Source organism: Magallana gigas, chromosome 6, assembly GCF_963853765.1.
Source record: "Magallana gigas chromosome 6, xbMagGiga1.1, whole genome shotgun sequence".
Classification (NCBI taxonomy): domain Eukaryota; kingdom Metazoa; phylum Mollusca; class Bivalvia; order Ostreida; family Ostreidae; genus Magallana; species Magallana gigas.
In genome coordinates, this window is record NC_088858.1 from 32,114,452 (window position 1) to 32,136,559 (window position 22,108).

The window sequence follows — 22,108 nt, forward strand, 5'->3', positions numbered from 1 at the left end:
GTCAGAATTGTCAATTGATTATTTCCTCACATAATAGCCCAAGATCCGGGGTTGAAGTTGAAATTCGTCTTTGATTCAAATTTGTGAACTTTGAATTGATTTATGAGAGGATCGCTTGCTCTAAACGAATCTTTTTTTCGATTTGAGTGATTTTAAAATCTGGCGATGTATAGAATGCAACAGTTACTTTTGTAGAAATGAGCTTTTATATATATATATATATATATATATATATATATATATATATATATATATATATATATATATATATACACAAGAGAATTGCATTTACACGCACGCACACACACGCGCGTGCATGTGTGTGTGTGTGTGTGTGCGTGTAAATGCAATTCTCTTGGGTATGTGCATATTGTTTAACATATACGTACTTTAATGCACAATCATGTTGCTCCAAAGGGACCTCAACCGGTAAATGAATTGAGTTATGGAACTTTTTTTCAATTTGGTTCCATGTATTACATGTATATACTGACTTTCGATCCAATTTTTGTTTTAAAATATGAATGAAACAACCTATTTTATCTTTGTGCGATAACAAAAAAGTAATAAATCATTCAAATATCCTGCTTCAGGCACGTAATATCTTTTTTTTTTATTAAAAGTGGAAAGGGGTGGGGGGCAGACTCCAATAAAAAATCTTGACAAAAAAGGAAAATAATAAGATTCTTTAAAAAAAGCCAGAAAATCCTATTCCCCGGGGGGAGGGTGGGGGGCTAATAATATCTATAACTTCAATTTCACTGTTTATTTCCTTATTTTCAATTCATTTTTTTTACTTGACATAAAAGTGGGGAGGAGGAGAGAGGGGGCGCAACTCCACGTTAATTCAAATTTTTTTTATGCAAATTTAACAAAAATCTTTCCTGGGCTAAAAAGTGAAGCTACGTGATTGGGCTTATTACAGTAAAACTTGGTTATAGCGAAGTCCTAAGGACCAATGAATTTACTTGGTTATATCCGTAATTCGTTATATCCATATAACGAATTCGTAATATTAACATCAGCAAATTCACTAGTATAAACATGTTTTCTTTAACCAGACTACAATTTTTGCTAATTGATGCTTGAAAAAAAACCCCATCCTTTTGTTACCTTTAAAAATCGAATTGTACATTGAAGAATTTATGAGAAAATAAATTTATTCAAACTATTGTGTTAAATGGTCGTGCAAACTTTTTAAACTGTAAACAAATTCGTTATCAAAGACTAGTGTTAAATTTCGTTGTTATTCACCTTTAAGGGACACTGAAACAGTTCGCTATATCAGTTATTTCGTTATATCTGAATTCGTTATAACCGTAAAATTTTGCAAAGATTTCTTTAGAATTTTACCGGGGACTCAAAAAAACTTCGCTATATCCGAGAATTCGCTATATACGGAACATGGTACGAAACGAGTTTTACTGTAACTGAAATATTTTGTATAATTGATGTACGCATCATCACAGATATTTTACATCCTCTTTACGTTGCTCTCGACACCCCGACCCCTCTCAACAGAAAAACTCAACCTTATGTGTTTCCCGTTTCATGATTTTCTGGGTTTTCTTCCGTGTAGGATGAATCTACGCCAAAAAGGCAAAAAACCCTACAGAAAACCCCCTAGAAAATCCCGCGCTTTTGAAGTAGCGTGCTTACGGCTTACAAAACAATACTCTTATAAGCATTCCTGTCTGATACGAGTCCTGCAACCTAAAAATAAACTGTGATTACTCTTTTTGTAGTTCATATTCTCTGGAAAACTTGTGTTGCTTGTTGATTCCGTACAATACATGTATCTGATTAGGAGAGTCAGATTTCGAATTTGTCATTTTGTCATTGTCAGGTGCATGTTTTAATTTATATGAATTAACCCAGTAATATTTTATCACTTGGATTTGTTCGGCATTTTAAAAGTAAATTTGTGATGAATATATTTCAGCGAATTACAGAGTACTGGTAAAGTGTTCTCAACAGCTTTCTGGATTACTCAATAGGTTATACAATTTGGTTAGCCGGGTATTCCGTTAATCGCTTAGACACATAATTATACAATCTGTACATACGCGTGCATAAAATAATATATATACACAGGTGTACACATGCTGTATTTTCAGGTTTTTTTGCATACAATTTTCAACAACCATTTGTATTCGGATGTGCAAAAGTTCTAAAAACAAGTGTACAAAAATACTCAATCACTTACATTTGAACTCATAGAAGGAAGTCACATTTTTTTGAATCTAAGTACTACACAAATAGAATTTTTAACACGAAATCAGAAATACGCAGTCTAAACTAGTTTTAAAAAATAGTATATATTTTGTGAATCTAATTTGATCATAAAACACAATATCAGTTATAATAATTCCTTAAGCCGACATCTGCTGACGTAGGTTTGCCAAGTTTCCTTACGTGTACAAACTGTTATTACATGTACGTAAGTGTGTGTATATGGGTCTGATAGAGCAATAAAAATACCTGTAATTTCCGCATAGAAATATAACACTTTGTAAAGTTTATTTACTAGTAACCAATGCTGACATGGAAACAAAACAATCCAAACTGGTGAAAAGTCGCGATTTAAAAAACCCCAAAATAATCAATTGATGCTATAACAACACGGATGCTTGCATTGTCTCCGGTAGCTTTCATCAACATTCATGAACATATTTTAAAAAAAAATCAATTTGCAAAATCAAAACTTGTAAGGAAATAAATGGTCGCACTGTTGTTTTGTTATATCGGCACACACAAATTATTGAAATGTCCACACAGATAATAGTAATCTATAAATATAATGGAGTTAGACGCACTAAGTGGGTTGAGTTTAAAAAGGAGTTTTTGGTCGGGGTTATTTTTTTATTCTACTTTATACGAAAAACTTTGTATACAGACGTAGGAGCATTTTTAAAAATTTCAATCGTAAATATTTCTTGTACTAATAAATAGAAGATGGTCAAAAATATCCAATGAAAAAAATCAAAGGCTGATTAGGGTACTACATTGTAGTTTTATTAATTTTCGTTAAATACGTACCAATTTGCGTATTCATTGAATGCAATTTCTTATAACAAATTGTATTGGTATTATCATTGTCTATGTTTTACGTATCTTTTACCCTGTAATTTTCATTCATTTCATGAACATTGATGCACACGACTATTGATGAAACCAAAGTAATCGTAATAAACTTCCTTTTTGCAAAATCACAATTATCAATTTAGATGGTACACAGACATCTTTCCATTTCGACTCCCTACCCACAAAACCCCGTCCTGACCTAAGGCGACCGACCAAGGTTTGAATATTTTGTCAGACTTGTTCAGCACGACGTCAAACATATTTCCTGATTCGTCCAACCTCATGATTCTACTGTTATTGTAGTCGGTCACGTAAATATACCCGTTGTCCGGGTCACTACAGAGGCCACGCGGGTTAAAATAATTTTCCGCATTTTTCTTTAGTCCATAGTACTCGGCTTGAATATGGCCACTCGGATTTAACACAGTTACACACTCCCTTTTCCAGTCAGATATAGCGATAAACGAATTCTTGGTTATGACCACTCTGGCTGGATACTCAACAGTTGGATGGGCGGAAAATTCCAAAATATCAGGTAGCTCCCATCTCTTGTTTTCTCCTGTCATTGTCTTCACCACTTTATTGTTATGTGTGGCATCATGATCAAAAAAGGCATTTTTCTCGGTCATGCAGATATAAACGATTCCACTCTTTTGGTCCATGGCTAATCCTCGTGCACAGACAGGGGTGGATAGCAGCGTCGTTTGTTGCAATTGTTTGTCAACTGTCTTGATGACCTTTCCAGAATTGCAAGACACTAAAATGGTGTTGTTTGGTCCACTTGCAATGTCGTCCGCTGGTAGACCCAAGTGAAGTGACTTGTGGACTCTTCCTGAATTATCGTATAGTTTTAGCACTCCTTCTACACCTTCAACAACCCATGCTCTTCCATCACCTAGAGGAAGTATGGCAGAAACAACTGAACCTTGGTTTTCCACTTCAAAGTCCTCCAGCAGTTCTGGGTTAAGGTCTTTTTCAACAGGGATCCCAGGTGTTACCATCCCAAACAATGGACGAATGTCTTTTTCTTCAATGTGCTTCGGGTCAAAGTAGAAGGTGTTACCTCTTTTGACTGTTGGTATTGAATAGTCCGACTTCATTTTATCCAGCTTCGCTACCAGTTTATGACTGTATCCCACAACAGCAATGTCGTCACCTTGTAGACTAACGTTTTTGGCAAACTGATAGATTGTCGCAGCAGACAAAATCTTCCTATCCAAGTCTTTGATTTGTCCCTTGATAGGTGTCACTCTCTCTTTCATCATGTCTTTCACTTTCCCCATAAGATCGTTTTTCACAATTTCAACGAGATGGTGCAACATTTCCGAGTGTTTTTGAATAGCATCTTCTGCTGTGTGCTGTGCTCCTTTAAATCTGCTAATTTCTTGCGATATCTCCATTTTTTTCTCTGCCAACCAACACAAGTAATTTACGTATTCCTCTGAATTGACAATGCCTTTTAATTTGGCCCTATTCGAGTCTGCAACATCCTTGACGTAATTTGATGCATGTTGCTTGTGAGTTGTTGCGTTGCAATGCTGGCAAACCAAATCCTTGCAGACTTTGCATTGATACAACAGCCGCTCCTCAGGGTGGGTTTTGCAGAAAAGAGTATGTTTTATCTGTTGCTTGCTTGCACTCTGTCCTACTTTCAGCAGATGATGTTCTCGCGTGGCTGTCATTCCAGCATGTGATTTCACACATGACGCACAAAAATCTTGATTACACTCTATACAGTGCTTTTTCGCCTCTTCTTCCTCTCCACAAACTTGGCAAAATTCACCAATGCTCTGTTCTTGAAGTTGATAGAAATAATTTCTTCTTAGCGCTCGTGCCCCTTTTTCGGGAACTTTCATCTCAGACTCGCAAAGTGGACATTCCAAAACGCCATCTTCACAGCATGTCGTAATGTAACCGTCGAGGCACTCCTTGCAAAAACTATGGTGACAGTTTAACAGGCGCGGATCTTTAAATTCTTCCAGACAAAGATAACACTTGAGGTTGTTCAGGATTAGGTCCAATGTTCTCTGTCTATTCTTGCCTTTAGACATCTTTACTTAACTTTCATAAGATCTAAAGAAATATTGAAAACAAAAATCTATACACATTCTTCATCAGGCGAACACAATCGTATTTCCTCGTTAAAAATGTTCCAATTTCATACTTTTTTTTAGCAAGTTCCTATCGGGCACGGCAAAAGAACACAAAAAATCACTCTGATAATTATCTTTTGTCATTTATCGTAAAGTTTCTATAAAGATCACTTCCATGAATTATAAATTTATAGGAATTACAAGAGACATTTTTCTTCGGGTTATCAACAAACAAGATAATGGATACGACCACACACACCTATTAACTTAAAAACTCAGCATGCTATCAACTTCTGATAATAAATCATTGCTCTTTGATAATCTATTCCACCTTTTCAACCTGTGTTGCTTAGTTTTAATCAATATCTTTGAAAAATAATGTTCATTATCTAGATTATTATCTCAATTGTAAAAAATTCCTTTAGACAATCAAATTTTTTTTATATAAGAATCAATGATTTTCACTGTCAAAAAAATTTCATGAAACGGTTTTAAAACATAACTTTTAAAATAAATCAAATAGATATCTTAAAAATAGCTATCAATAAAATCAACCTACCCTGAAATTTCTCTGATGTTAATCCATCTGATCAGAGGACGATTTTTTCTACCCGAGTCACTAGCCTATTTGACTTTAAACCCACCAATTCCTATTCCCTCGGAACCAATAGTTAGGAACAACTTGGATATGCAGTTGTACGCAGAAAACTTTTTGTGTGTCGGTCTCTTAATTTGCTTGTGAATCACTTCACTAACGACTAGCTACCACTTTATTTATTCAGCTTTCTCGCATTGATTCTCGGGTGCACAACATTTTCGCTTGCCATCAGAAATCAATTTTATCCACTTTTGACGATAAACTTTCTCGTTTGCGCTCTAAAATGTTGTAGAAAGCCAGTTTTGTCCCACTACAAATGACGCGTGATTCTTTATATCAATACATTATCGGTTTGACTCATGCTGTGCATTTTTAAATGAATACGTCCGTCGCATACATGAGAGCGAATTGTCACAATTCAAATAATATTAGCCATTCAACACCATTAGAGTAATGATCTTTCTGACGCTATCATAAAGCTTGTTTAAACAGACGTCTTTTCCCAATCATCAATTTTTTATTTGAAAAATTACGAATAAATAATGCATTGAAAACTGTATGCAAATAACTCTCATCAGTCTGCAGTATCCTTATTCTTTCCGAAAAAAATGAGACACCTCAATGTAAATGAATTCCTACTGGGTTAATTTGTTTTGTTAACAACGGGAACCTTAATCGACCCTTTCCGGGAAAATATCGGTATGCTAGTACCAAAGTAGCAAGGGGCAGTTTCGGATAAAGTAACATTTTTGTAAAATTGACAGTTGTTGTACTTAGAGGCTAGTGAATGTTGCTAAAATTAATGAAATGATTTGTAATGATTATCGTTAGTTAGAGGGATGTCTTCCATTGAAAATGGTATGCAATATTTAGGCCCCTTAAGTTAAGTACCTGAAAATCAGAATTAAAATGCGAAACTTGCATGCGGCTTTGACTGTTGTGTTGACTTACCACAGTGATATTGCAAAGACGGGGGGTAAAATAACACAAAATCTAGGTGGACGGGAAACATAGCAAAAAATCATCACATACTAGTTTGTGAAATGCGACAGTGCAACATGAACACGATACAGAATGTCAGCCCTTAGCAGGGAAAAAGCTGGGGGTTGTCTAAAAAGCTGAAAAATCATGGAAAAATGGGCGAAAAAATCTTAGAAAATCCTTTATGTAGAAAATTTTACAGATTTGGAATACTACTTTTCCTCACAAATTGGTGATTGGTCGTATATAGGGTAAATAAAAGGTAGTTTTTGCTGAATGGGAACTGAGAACATTCTACATGTAGTTATATAGTTCCGAAGACACACATCCCCTGTCTACAGCGAAGTGTATCAAGAAACTGTCCCGTGACACCTTATAATAAGTTGTGCATTAGAAACGCGTTTATACTTGGAGTATAGAAACAATGTTGATGCCAGTTCATTTCACTGTTATTTTACGTACCGCTCAAGGAATTGAAACTCAAAGTTATAAAACGATTGACCCTCACATAATTACTTTGTTAATTTTAAATAAAATCAAATGGTTGATATTCCCCTTATTTGCGGTAGGGTTATATATTTGCGTTTTGTCTGGTTCTCATACCGGTAAGAGTGTTCAATTTTATATACAATTATTCCTTATTATTATTTATAAGTTGTATTTTCTGTATTTATAATAGGTTTCCCCCCTGATGATCAAAGTTTTTCCTCGAACGGTGAGATTTTGGCAATAAATAGTGTCCTGTTAATATGCAAGAACGTAACATGACTAATCTATATTGTTTCTTTATAGTTATGCATATCCTCTATATTATAATAAGGGTCCCTCAATTCCATCTGTTTTAATGTATTGGAAGAAGAAGGTTATAAACTCGAACAAAATTCATTGTTGTTTAGCCCAAAAATATCAGTGATATATAAAGCTATTTAAAAAAGTCAAATATTGCATCTCGAGTCGCTTTGTGTAAAATTACCAAGTTATTCACGTCTTTAATTCCTGTTTTTAATTAAATATTTAATGAGATTGTTAGGTAAAGTTTTGTATTATCAGGTATTGTTGAACAAATAAACGATACAGATTTTGAAATCTTTAAAAACCTTCACGCGTATTTCCAAACAGACTAATTTAAAGAGGTTCGCTCCTCAAGTTTTGGGTTTCCACTTTGGGTCACCTTTAGTCTGAAAGTTCTGTACACATATTAATTCTAGTAGTAAATTTATATTTTACAATCCTAAATAAACTTTATTGAATAAAATTGTTTTTAAAAAATTATACATTTTTACAGAATTTAGTAAGGGGCTATAATCATTTTGTGGCGGAAGGTTTTCAAGCAGGAAATGAACATTTTTCATAACTCACTAGTTTTGTAGTACTGTTACTTTAGCTTCCTAATTTTCAGCACAGACCAAATTTCTAGAAAGTTTGTGTATTACGATATATTCACGATGTTCTAAAAACATGTTAAAACAATATTTTGATATTGCTATCGATATATTTTGGCATATTTAGCTTATATTTCAAAGAAATTAAGAAGAAATTAAAACTCCAATTTTGGCCTAAAATTAGCTTGTTTCATGCTATATCTCAAATTTTTGAGATGTGATCCCTACTTGTTTTACTTTTAAATGAGACATTAAATGTATGTCTATTTGTATGCAAAGTTTTAGAAAGATGACATATCTATATTTTTTTTATTGCGTTATAATTTAATTGCTCCAAAAATTTGTAACATCTGTTTTTGTGCTCCTTATGTACTGGCCTTTGAAGCCACCAGTAAAGCAAGAATTTTTAAACTTTGACTTAGATTTTACTTTTATAGTCACTACATGTGCTCAACTTCATACTGTATTAAAATCATAACTAAATTCTTGTTCAAACTATAAATATGTGTTTGATTTCTTCAAATTATCAATTTCCATGTCAAATTTTAACAAAAATTTCAGGAAAACTTTCTTTTCTGTTTAGGTCTCCGTATTTCAAAAAAATGACATGTGACATGGGTCACAAATAAAATAAATGAACATTTTAGGTCCCCATCTTCATATTCAAGTGGTTTTCGGATGATTGACATTACTATTAGTTCAGGTGCCAACATCCTTAACAACCATGTACAGAAACTGCGCATGTCACAATACTGAAGCAACTTTATCACTCTCCAACACATTTACACTCCCACCCTAGGATTTTCTTCTGAAGCAAATGATCATCAAATCCAACAATTAACTTCAAATATTTAGCAATGACGGTCTAAAAAAAACATGTCAAACTTACACATATATCATAAAACATTAAGGAAATTTAACTTCAAAAACTTCAGCTGTGCTGCATACTACATTCTAAATACCTATGTATATTACATAAACGAAACAAGGAAATAAAGGTTTTAAGGAAGTTTAACTTTTTTTTCAACCATATTTTTATAATCTATTATATTATAAATAAAAGTTATATAATCAAAGAATTTGTCTGCATTTTTTCTTAAAGGTTTAATTCTGACTGATGGTTTGCAAATACATATTTGGTACCACTATATTTGGTAGGAAAACAATTTCATAACTTATGTACGTTCACCTGAAGAAGGATGTAAATCGTAAATCCAGAAAGCGCTAGTGAATAGAGACTTTGGAACTGTTCATTTTCTTTTTCCTTGTGTGTGTGTGTGTGTGTGTGTGTGATGAACAGCTCTATTAGCTTTTCACTATTTACTATTCAAATGGCGAATAGTACATGTATAGACACCCATATTGCTACTATGGTACCAAATAGCAGTATGTATATACCTATATGTATACAAATATGTATAGTTTATTTAATTTCATAACTTATGTACGTTCACCTGAAGATGGATGTAAATCCAGAGAGCGCTAGTGAATAGAGACTTTGGAACTGTTCATTTTCTTTTTCTTTTTTTGATTATTTATACTGTGTGATATCACCTTTCACTCTTTTTGGATTCTCTCTCTCTCTCTCTCTCTCTCTCTCTCTCTCTCTCTCTCTCTCTCTATACATATATATATATCGCCATGTTTCAGAGTGAGACAATTAATCGCTTTCCTTCCACAATCAGGAAGTTTCAAAATATAGATATACATGCACTGCATCTGATAATACAGCGTGACAAACGAGCAAGATATGTTCTTATCTCCATGTATATACCCTAACTTGAGAGAAAATTAACTTAATGGGGGAAAATATCAACCAATATTTTGCCAAAAACAGCATATATCTTCTCGAGGAAGATAATGATGATTGCAATGCCCGAGGAAGTACATCATTTACAGATGAGGAGAAAATGAACAAATATTTCTCGGAAGACAGTATATTTCGGTCAGAAGACGAGGATGAAGAAAGCAGACAGGTAAAAAATCAATGGAAACCTGGATCATCTCGGGAGTCCATTCCTCAGGAAGATCCAAATAAAAATATTTCACGCACAGTTGACGGAGAATATGTATTTCCACCAAAAACTCAAAAACGTAAACAAGAAACCTCAAGCAATCTCAAAGCAAGAATTGAAGTAGAAGAATTTGAAGAAAGTAGTGAACAAAGCAATGCCCGAGGAAGTACATCATTGACAGGTGAGGAGAAAATGAACAAATATTTCTCGGAAGACAGTATATTTCTGTCAGAAGACGAGGATGAAGAAAGCAGACAGGTAAAAAATCAATGGAAACCTGGATCATCTCGGGAGTCCATTCCTCAGGAAGATCTAAATAAAAATATTTCACCCACAGTTGACGGAGAATATGTATTTCCAGCAAAAACTCAAGAACGTAAACAAGAAACCTCAAGCAATCTCAAAGCAAGAATTAAAGTAGAAGAATTTGAAGAAAGAAGTGAACAAAGCAATGCCCGAGGAAGTACATCATTGACAGATGAGGAGAAAATGAATCTCAAAGCAAGAATTGAAGTAGATGATGAAGATTACGTTCTGCCTCACAATTACACGGATTTGGCATTTAAGATGGAAGAAAGAAGTGAATTGACCTATACTAAAAAAAGGGCATCACCCATATTTAATGGAAAAGAAGAGGTTATACCATCAAAAACTCTAGAAAGTAAAAATGAAAATTCCAGTTATTTCGGTGAGAATGGGGGTGTTGTCTCTAAAACACTACTTCCCACAAGAAAAACTTGTGACAGGAAGTGTGTTCGTTATTTTCGTTTTGTGAAAGAAAAGATAAGTTCAAAATATGAGGAAATTCGGTCATCGGTTTGTAATAGCCCGAAAAGCGATAATAAAGGCCCCCTTTTGTTGGTTTCCAGTTTCTTAATTTCGAAAAGAATGGCGAATGTCTCTTCCATAACAAGTTATGAAAATGGTGAATGTTGGGTGGCCGCTGACGGTTCTAAACGTGTTCGATTGTACAATAGAGACGGACATTTGATAGAAGCTGTAAATGTTTGGAGTCCTGTAGATTCACTTACAATAGACAAACATGGAAATGTCTACATGTCTTGTCCAGAGATTAAACAGGTTCTAGTTTTCAATCGAAGCCGACACGTGAGTTTTTTTATTCCAAAACATTTTTTCACGAAATTAAAACGACCGCGATAGATACTTTTTGAGAAACCGTGAAATGTAAACGTATTTTTGGTATTTACATATGAACTTTGATTTTTAAAATCAGAGAGAGAGTCCACTATTTAATTTTATTTTTTTTGGTTTTATTTGTAGGTAAAAACTTTAAGGGATATGACTGATTTTCCCCGTGGGATCGCTTATATGAAGCTTAGCGAGTCAATCCTGGTTTGCAGAAACAAAACGAAAATTGCCGTTAACATGTCATCCAAACCATCAAACCGAATAGAAAAATACAGTATAAGCGGTACCAAGACCAAATCCGGGACTGTAACGAAAACTTTGTTTGTTTATCCTCATCGAGTGTGTGTGAATGTAAATAACGACTGTGTTGTCTCTGACTTTGCCAATAGTTCAATAACTGCCATCGACTCCTCTGGAAGAACGAGATTTTCCTTCAAATCGTCAACAGATTTCGCCATTAGCCATAGACATTCTGTTTGCTGTGATAGAGATGGTAATATATATATTTTTTCGAAAGGTACACCAAACGTCTGTATTTTGGATTCTGACGGCAATGTGAAAAATACGTTTACTTGTCTAGATCTGAGCGACGATACTTGCTTTGCAGCGGTGTTTGATACTGATGGATATCTATGGCTCGGGAGCTCGAAAGATACAATTAAAATCTTCAAACTCAGCAACCAAACCAATGTTGTTTGTTAAAACACAATTGTCTCTTTAGATTGTTTAACACTATGCCTGTTTTAACATAAAACTCATTTTAAACGAGCACAGTTATGAATTAAACAAATGTTTTTCAATTGTATTTGTTTCCTTTTTCGTGATACGTGTAACAAAGCCGTTTTAGGGTATTTCCAACGGTCAACTACTAATTTACCGTCAATCATATTGAGTTTTAACTAATATACAGAGCTGATATTTCTCAGTAACGTTTACAGAGTTCGTCATGTTTTTAAATTTATATGATGAGTGATGAATAGAAGATATCATGTTTAAATCAAAATTCAGCGTGATAAACACTAGTACATGTAACTGCATGCGTTTTTGTGTTTATTACAAACAAAAACAATTTTAAAAAATCTACTCGAAAAAAACATTTAACCAGTTTATAGAATGCGCCTTGTTTTCATAACAAAGAATTGTAAGCCTTGTATCTTGCTTATTGTATAATACATGTAAATGACAATGTAAATTTGACTAATCATTAAAGATATCAATAAAGTGGCCAGCACTATGGAAACATTGTCATTGTCAAAATTTAAAATCAGAAGATAAAATTTCCAAATTTTCAATTTAAATCATGACAATGCTCCAGCTTACTCTACTTTTTTATTTCCTCGATTGTAAATATTGCATTGTTATTTAACAATATAAGTGACTATTCTAAATCATTTTGGCAATTTGCTCAACTAATATGGAAGCAATATGGTGTATAAAGGTAACATAAATTGATCTAGAAATTTCAACTGAAAATTGATCGAATCAATCATGATCAAGAGTTCATTTCAACATTTACTAAAATAGTACATGTTTCATAAAACGATCAGTAATGAATAATATCTAGAAATGTCACAACCTGTGACCTGTGAAAATGATGATACAATGCAAAATGGTTAAAATGATCTATAAATATCAACTAAAATTGAATCAGTTAGGAGTTCATTTCAACATTTACTAGAAATAGTGCATATTGCAAAACACGATCAGTAATAAATCGTGTCAAAAATGTCACTACTTTGAAAATGAAAATGATGATGCAAGAAAAATAAAATAGAGCAGTTATTTCATTCTTACTTACTGAGATATTTTACAATGATTCCTATCTGTATCTCTCTAAATCTCCATTTGTACCATGTTATATAAAAGATTATTGCTCTGAAAATCTTGGAACAAGAGTTTTAATAATACGAATTATATTGAACGATGCAATTTCTTCGAAATGGTAAATAAGTTAAATACAGTGTTGTTGATGAATTTAGGCCACACAGCAACGACATGAGGTACTTTTTCGTAACTCTTTGATTACTGATTTCTGATGTGAATTGAGATGTACAATTAAATGGGTTATGGTACAAAAGACACTATGTATATCAAGAAATCGAATCTATTAAGTTGCGGTCATTTATATATCATATAATAATATCACAGATGATAGGAGAACGAGATATCTGCAATCAAAACAAAACTAACTTAACAAAGGACTTACAGAAGAAATACACTATCATGGATTTTTAAAAAAATGCTTTGTTTATTTGTGGTATGGACGTTTGCAAAGTCCTTTGATTAAAATATCTGATTTAATGACGTCATCTCATACTTATTAGGAAAATAGATTTTACTAAAACTTAGTTTGCAAGATTGACTTTGATATAATTTTTTATTAAACTGTTTCATTTAAACAATAAAATGATTTCTTTGGTGATTCATGCGGGATGTTATGGTGGCGACAATGCAGAAATATTCCTGCAATGATCGCCAATTTTACAACCCGCGTGAATCTTCAAAGAAAGCGTTCGCATGCTTTCTTGCACTATTTTGCTTATTTCAACTTAAAGTTTCTTATGTTAGCTGAGAATTCAGACTACACTCACTGATTAAATCTTTATAATGATTTTGTCACCGTCTTTTTAAAACAAGTATAAAAGCACCATCCTATATCTTGTTCTGAATATGATTTAAAAAAAATTATCTATGTGCTCTTGACGTCTTTAAGGTCATTCAATTCGGGCTCACAAGTGGACATTCCAAAACATCGTCGCAACATGTTGTCATACAATAATGATAAAAGATTGTCTTTCATGAACTCCCAATATGATGGGTATAGATAGCAATGTCAAAAACTTAACCAACATAGTTGCTTATGTCAGTGAAGATCAAGGGCTTTCCAGAAGACTTTATCTTTTACCAACCAAATTCATATTGAGCTGAACTATATAACATTACTGTTTTTTAATTTTTTTCATTTATGTTTGAGATAGGCATATCCTTGAGAATTATGAACACAACCATCGCAAGCATTACAAAAACTTAAAGCTCTTTTGATCATCATTGTGACGTTAAAAAGATCTTTTTGATCTGTTAAAAAGATCTCACAGAAATGAACACTTTTTTTTATTATCTGTAGTTTTATATAAGGAAGCATATTTTTATATTCAATTTTTTTTCTTCAAAAACTTCTAGCACGATCAATTTCAAACGTTCCCCGCTACAGTGTGCTCTTAATTTATCGCGTTTCCATTAAAAAACATATTGTGGATTATTTAAATTTTGAGGAAAAAAACCCTGTTTCGAAACTTGGCGTACCAAATATCATTATAGATTGCCAATATTTATTATTTTATTTCTCTAAACTGTTTTTATTCATAATCGTGAAACATTTACAGAGAAAATTCATCTGAAATAAAAATGAAAAATTATCATAAGAAACATCACGAAATCCACATCGATTTCTGCTCTTGTTAATCTCTAAATTTACAATTAGTGCCACCTTTATTTATCATCTTTCCAATATCGATCTTCGGGTACATAACATTGTTGCATGCCACTATAAACAATTTTATCCATTTTTGACGATACATAACCTTCCTGTTTGTGCTTTGCATTTGAAGCAAACGCCGATTTCATCCTGCTTCAATTGTCACATTCTAGCTGATAAGGCAGAATATCTGCTTCATATTGAACGGGTTTTATGCGACACAGTTGAGGAAATTCTACAATGAAAAAAGAAAGAAAAACCAAAATGAGTATTTTATACAGTCAAGTACAATGCCAAATCGAAGATGGAAATGCTAGAGAAAAGGCACAACATGGATGCATATTGTATTGTGTATTTCTGCCATTGTTCTATTGAATTGTCGTCACATATTAAAAAAAACTATAATATTATAGTCCGGCAAACGATTTAGAAATGAAATGTATGTTTCCATTAGTACATGTTTACGTTCATGGATGTTGTGTGATATATTTTGTCAAAAAGGCATTCGCCTCTACATAATTATTCAGAAATATAAAAAAATATCAGAAAAGCACTTTCTATGGTATAAAACATAAATGCAATTACATCTTGTATTTATACTTAAGATTTGTACATGTATACCTATACGAGAAAACAACAGTAACAACCGAAATTCAGATTGTTTAAAAGAACAACGTATTGAATTCATGCTTAAAAATCACTGGGATATTTTGTAACAAAATCATTTTCCACTATAACCCATGGCCATATTGAATTTGGATGCCTCTTTGGGAATTAGCAGACATTATTATGATATCTGAATGGGAAAAAGATATTTTATTTCATTCATTTTCCAAAAACTGCAATTCTAAATTTGTTGAAAACATTTTAGTCTTATAAATGCTAATTATGAAACTTTGTGTCCATTTTCAAAGCAGTCAAATTATGAGCATGTTCTTCGTTAGCAATCTAGGATACATACAAATAATCACCCGATTTTTCAATTTCTTTAGCTACCATCAGAATTCTTGATGTTTTAGGCCTTCTTGAATAACATTTTGTCGTTCTGTGTGATTTGAATCTTATTTTTAATGGTTAAATTACTCTCCGGATTAGCTTGGTTATTTTAATCTGCTCCATGACAGTGATGTCGTCGAAAGCCTACTTAACGGTCACTTACATATAAAACGGCAACAGCTTTTGTCATAAGGAAGTCCTTCTACACAAGTATCTATGCTATTTTCTGCTTTTTGCTGTCTGACAGTGTAGCACCGTTGAAATAATGTTGTAAAGTTTTGGTAACCTCAGATCTAGCTAAAATTTTAGGATATGGTTTGTTTAGCTTTAAACTATGATTTAGTAAAGAAAAAGCCATAGATTTTACCTTTCAAATTTGGATATTTTCCTATATTTGAATATAGAGTTCTTTTTCTAGAGTAGATCAATACATTCTTTAAAAAAAAAGACCACGACCATCGAGCCCTATTAAAATATCAAAATATCAACAATTCGTCGAAAGAATCAATTAGGTAACAATCGTTCAATAAATTTAAATAAAAAGATATATTATGTACGTATAAAAATATATCACCGGATCAAAGACTAGAAAAGTATAGTTTTTAACTACCTAACAAAATCGGAGTTCAATAAACTAGTACGGATTAGTTACACGTCTTTTAAAAATTTAGTTTTTTTTTGAAATTGTAACGTGTTTTTTTCAAGTTGTTTCCGCGTGTTTCAAAGAATGCCATGATTTGATTTCCTTCCACGATACGGAAGGTTTAGAGTATCTTCATATACCTAATAATACAGCGGGTCAGCTAGACAAAGCATGCTCATGATTTATTCCTTCTTTAATGTTGAAAATTGATGAAATGGAAAATGATAGTTACCGATATGATTCCCTCAATAGAATCCTCCCTTTCGACGAAGATGACGAGGGCTACCTTGTACCATACAATTACAAAGATTCGGTTAAAGAGTCGAAAATGGGGGAATGTGATTTCTTAACTCCGCAGAGAAGTCCAGCACTTTCAGAGAAAAAGATGAGTATGAATAAATATTTCTCGAAGGATAGTATTTTTCGGTCAGATGATGAGAATGATGACATGGAATATTTAAACGATGAGTCAAACTCTCCATCACCTCACCAATCTTTCACTTCCGAGGATCAACAGAAATTCGACTTACCTATGTTTGATGAAGAAGAGGGAAAACAGTCTAAAACTTCAAAAAACAAAGCCGAAAACATAAAAATTGACTGTGAGATGGATGAAATCAACAACAAAACAACTGTTCTTCCCACCAGATCAAAAAATCAAAATAAAATATGCACTCGCGCTTTTAATTTTGCGAAAGAAGTCTACAGAGAGCTTCGGTCTGTTGTCAGTCCAGATATGAAGAGGGACAGTCAATGTCCTCTTTTATTGGTGTCCACTTTCCGTGTTCCAGATGGATGCGCCAATGTATCTTCTATAACAAAATATGACAATGGTCAATGCTGGGTTGCTGCTGACCATTCCGAGGGCATACTATTATATGATAAAGACGGAAATTTGGTAGATTTCGTAAATGTTGGGTGTCATGTAGACTCTCTCACAACCGACAGATATGGAAATGTGTTTATGTCTTGTCCAGATTTAAAACAGGTTCAAGTTGTCGATCGAAACCGCCATGTGAGTATTTAATATATATATATATATATATTTATAGTGAAAGAGAGAGAGACGTCCACTTTGATTTATTAAACTTATGTCATATTTTTTGGTAGGTAACAACATTTTTGAATATGACTAAATATCCACGTGGAATCGCATACATGGAGACGAGCGAGTCAATCATAGTGTGCAGAAACAAGAAGAAAGATGCCAATGATCTGGCAGCAGCTGCATCCAATTCTGTAAAGAAATATGGCATTTATGAGCCTAACATAAGAGAGGAAATTGACGCAAAGTTCGGTTGTCCTCTTCAAGTTTGTGTGAACGTAAACGACGATTGTGTGATCTCAGACTTTGCTAATTGTTCAATTATTGTCATAAACCCCCGTGGAGAAACGCGATTCTCCTTTAAACCATCCAAAGATTTCCCCATCCTCAATATACACTCCATTTGCTGCGATACAGATGGAAACATCTATATCTTTTCGAACGGCACACCGAATGTATGTATATTGGAACCCGACGGTAATTTAAGGGACATGCTTTCTTGTCCAGATCTGTATAATGAGATCGTTTTTGCGGCGGTTTTCGATACGGATGGGTATTTATGGGTGGGTTGTTTGGATGGGTCAATCAAAATCTTTCAACTGATACCAATTAAGTAAAACGAAGGTTAAACATTTATTAAGTAGTTGGCAATAAAACTTCCGCTAAAATCGTGGAATTCATTGTTTAACTTCTCCACATGGTGTTTCATTCTTAATGTTTCAATTAAAACTTGTATCAAATATGTTTTTATTGTATATTGAATATATTCTGTGTGACGGCTGTCAGTTTAGATGTGTGAATAATACATAATTTAAACTTGATGGCATTATGGTAATAAAGAACTTATTCTGGGTGTTGTTTAAGTAAGTATATGTAAAACATATTCCAACGACTTTTCGAATATTCGCCAAGTTATTTAGGTATCAAACAAAAGTGGTTCATAAAATCCTGTTTGCTAGGTTTGTAAAACAATATCCTTGGTTAAGATTAATTACTTTAATAAACCCAAATTATTTTTGATTTTCTAAACTACACCGTAGGACGTAGCTTCCCTCTTTTGTAAACAAGGTCAAGATCGCCCGTTTTTTTATTCAATACATTCGACAAGGATCCGGAGTAAAAATAGAATTCCGCTTCAGCTAAATCAGGCATAGTTTAATCATCATCATCAAGTGCGCAATATTTTGCGCAGGATTTAGTTTACTCTCAGTTGTCTTGGATGTTTTAATTTTGATCAATGTTATTATTTTCTCTTTTTTTACGAAAAAGACAATTACATAAATGTACGTGAAATTTATTCACAATTAGATTTTTTAAAATTAAGTATTATTTTAAACAAATATTGATATAAACTTAAACGAATATGTTAGCCTGCACATCTTAAAGTAAAGTAACTTTGTTTCCATTTGTTTAATTTGTTTTCATTTACATATTTTAAGGCGGACGCGTCACATCAAAATTTTTTCTACAGAACAAATCTTGATTTTACCATCATGAATAAAATAAAGTTTAAAGCAATATGAGCTGTATTATTTAGAATTTTATTTTTCTGCAAAAACCTGCTAGTGCGATAAGTCTGCCTGTAACTTAAACTTTTATGATAAATAAGATTTGAAAAAATCATTAATTTTTGTCAGGAGAAAGATTTCACTTATAAGGAATATATAGTAAATCAATTTTTGTACAGGACGACAATAATTCAATTAATTTTTTTGCTCCAATTAAGGCTTCTTAATGGCTTTTCCCACAAAAACAGAGCTAACAGAAATTTTAAAACCATGATATTTTTTGTCATTTTAGTAGAAAATAACATTTTCTTCCAAAAAAATTTTCAACATGAAATTGCAGCTCATATTGCTTTAAATTAAAAACTAGTAATGAAAAAAGTATGTTAGAAACCATTTAATCACCAAGACGACCAAGTTGAAATACTACAGAGCCTATTTTTCCATTTCATTGTAAAGAATCGTTTTTACTTTTCAAATTTTATGATTAAACTGTGTTTCTTTTCTTAAAACGACGATAATGTATACAAATTATAAGGTATTTCTTAAAACTTGTTAGTCATTCGTTGCTTACACACAGTTAATACAAACTGCTATTGCTATGAAACCAATTTTATTATCTTCATATTATGTTTATTACATCGGTTGGTGATTTAAAGCAATGGCGTCATGAAAGGTTTTCATTATACCTTTGCATTTAACAACATGAGATCACCGAAGCATTTTTTTGCCCTGCTTACTATATCTATTTTCTACAGTTTCCACAAATTGTTCCATTTGTGAATTATTCGCTGCTACATGTGTTTTATTGCAATTCAATCTCCATTCTCTTCCTCACTATCCGACACATCAGGTATTAAATATATTCCTGCAAGCTGTCGCCTCCTCTTTGGTTGTGCAATACATAATTTGCTCTTTCTCTTTGTCTGACTTTATGGAGGCCCAGTAGTCAGCAAATAGCCAAACTACCAATATTTTTTAAATATGATTTGTTAAGCTGTAAACTATTATTTAGTAAAGAAAAAATCCATAAATTTGAGCATTTTATGTCAATGTTTTTCTATATCTTTGTAAAGGGCTATCCTTCTAAAGGAGTTCACAGTTTAAAAATGGCCACGACCATCCAACTCTCTTAATGGAATGTTAGTATTGTATATTAAGCATGCAATGCCACACATGCTACGTATCTCGTTTACAATCTACGCAGTGGCTTTTGCTGCTTTATCCTCCAGAATTAGGTACAAATGCCCTCCCATTTACTACTCTTGAGGCGCACTTTCATACATTTTTGTACTCTAATCAAGGACTTGAAAAAAGAAGGTATTTTAAAGGTCTATGGACTTTTTATAGCAACTTCTTGTAAACGTCACACACTGATAAGATGGTTGTGCGTTATGAATTCCTCTAGACTAAAATAACTCTTGGAATTTATTCATAAAGTCAATCTTTCTCAGCGTATACAAACATGTAATGAATAATTTAACATTATAATAAATTAAAACTTTAATTCGTTATTTTTCGACGAACCTTTTATCAACAGTACACTTATAAGAATTAACATACAATGTTAAGACATAACGGTAGTAATGAAATTAATAGTTTTATAATAATTTCTCTCTCTTTATTTTGTTTATCCAACTCAAGTGATGTCTAACTTTCTGGTTATGTAACAAGGGCTTGACTACTGGTCTACATATCTCGAATGTCATAAGCATCTAAGAAAGCAAATGTCATTCGTACTTTGCAAAGGTTAAGTGGTTACTAACGATTATTACACAACTAATAGTTAATAAAAGTATGATATAATTTTCATCTCTAAGGGATTTGGATAATATTTTACTTTCACCATAAAGAGAGAAGCAAACCTATCAATTTTCATTGGTCGAGTCAAGGTAATCTAAGATTATCGGATTATATATTTATTTAAATTTTTTTTTATTGGTCCACTAGAAATATATAGCGCCATCCGGCATATTTGAGTTACTCTGTTAGAGTCAAGAACTAAGGTTAGTTTCTTTTTTCAGAGCTTCGTGTTCGTTTCTTATTTAGTAACCGTTAGCAATGAAGGTCAAGTAGAGTGCTAGCAATTTATTGGATTTATTATTAAAACCGTACGTGTCCAAAGTTAAAAGCTATATTAGAGATACCGTAGTCTTAAACAAATTTCAGATCATTAAAAGTAAACGACAAAGTCCGTCTCTGAAAAAGATTTTAACCCGTGCCAAATTTGAAAATATCGAAGAAACACCAGATGTCCGTAAATGCCAGAAGCCAAGATGTGCCACCTGCCCTTACCTACAAGAAGGCCACCAGTTCGAGTTCAAAAACGGCAGAAATTTTAATATACATTCCTCTATTACATGTGAAAGTTCTAATCTAATCTACGTCATAACATGTGCAGGATGTGGAGAAAACTATATTGGTCAAACCGGGGATACCCTCAGACATCGAATGACCGTCCACCGACAACAAATTCGTGAAGCAAAATACCAGTGCACGGCTGTTAGCGGACATCTCAGAAACTGTGCCAAGAACATTTTTCCGAACTTAACAGTATGTCCTATCTATAAATTTTATAAAATAACAACCGAAAAAGAGCGTGAAACAAAAGAAAAACATTTCATTTCATTATATAAACCAAAACTGAATGCATTATAATTATGAATGTTTGAATATATTTTGTTTTTCTTGTACAATTATAGAATATTTGAATATATTATATGTTTTCCCCCGTACTATTACAAAACGCTTATACTATGACGTCATAATGAACTCTGAAAAGCGCAACATATACTTGATGTTATATGACGTCACAATGATCATTTGAAATGTATGTACTTATGTATCTATGGTGATTGTTCAAAACTCCTGAAGATTATAATGAAACCGGTAGAGTTTTGATTCGGCTTTCTGTTATTTTTTATTATTTAATACTTGTGTGGATTAACTTTACTCATTTTGGATTATATATATATATATATATATATATATATATATATATATATATATATATATATATATATATATATAGATATAGATAGATAAATAAAGCCTTGGTACAGCAAAAAATACTTAAATAAATAAAACAGAATGCGACAGTCCAAATTAACGAGGCCGAGTACAGAACGAGTACGCACGCTTT

The 22,108-nt window shown here is 32.8% G+C and overlaps 3 protein-coding genes across 3 annotated transcripts; 2 read left to right on the forward strand and 1 right to left on the reverse strand.

The window, feature by feature from the left end:
* Positions 1–2,348: 2,348 nt before the first annotated feature.
* LOC105327686 (E3 ubiquitin-protein ligase TRIM71) lies at positions 2,349–6,288 on the reverse strand. Its single transcript, XM_011428295.4, has 2 exons — positions 5,737–6,288; positions 2,349–5,157 (listed from the first exon to the last, which is right to left on the reverse strand). Exon 2 carries the CDS (start codon positions 5,133–5,135, stop codon positions 3,219–3,221), a length of 1,917 nt encoding a protein of 638 aa, XP_011426597.3. The 5' UTR covers positions 5,136–5,157; positions 5,737–6,288; the 3' UTR covers positions 2,349–3,218.
* A 3,550-nt stretch (positions 6,289–9,838) lies between these two features.
* Positions 9,839–12,551, forward strand: LOC105327687 (uncharacterized). Its single transcript, XM_011428296.4, has 2 exons — positions 9,839–11,260; positions 11,435–12,551. The coding sequence occupies exons 1-2, from the start codon at positions 9,938–9,940 to the stop codon at positions 12,002–12,004; spliced, it is 1,893 nt and encodes a 630-aa protein (XP_011426598.3). The 5' UTR covers positions 9,839–9,937; the 3' UTR covers positions 12,005–12,551.
* A 4,001-nt stretch (positions 12,552–16,552) lies between these two features.
* Positions 16,553–18,696, forward strand: LOC109618693 (uncharacterized). Its single transcript, XM_020067013.3, has 2 exons — positions 16,553–17,431; positions 17,527–18,696. The coding sequence occupies exons 1-2, from the start codon at positions 16,613–16,615 to the stop codon at positions 18,076–18,078; spliced, it is 1,371 nt and encodes a 456-aa protein (XP_019922572.3). The 5' UTR covers positions 16,553–16,612; the 3' UTR covers positions 18,079–18,696.
* The last annotated feature ends 3,412 nt before the right edge of the window (positions 18,697–22,108 follow it).

Excerpts from the sequence above, each read along its gene's own strand:
- LOC105327686 (XM_011428295.4), bottom strand. The coding sequence starts at position 5,135 with ATGTCTAAAGGCAAGAATAGACAGAGAACATTGGACCTAATCCTGAAC.
- LOC109618693 (XM_020067013.3), top strand. The coding sequence starts at position 16,613 with ATGTTGAAAATTGATGAAATGGAAAATGATAGTTACCGATATGATTCC. Across the intron at positions 17,432-17,526 it reads TTGTCGATCGAAACCGCCAT|GTAACAACATTTTTGAATAT; the intron begins GTGAGTATTTAA and ends ATTTTTTGGTAG.
- LOC105327687 (XM_011428296.4), top strand. The coding sequence starts at position 9,938 with ATGGGGGAAAATATCAACCAATATTTTGCCAAAAACAGCATATATCTT. Across the intron at positions 11,261-11,434 it reads TTTTCAATCGAAGCCGACAC|GTAAAAACTTTAAGGGATAT; the intron begins GTGAGTTTTTTT and ends TTTTATTTGTAG.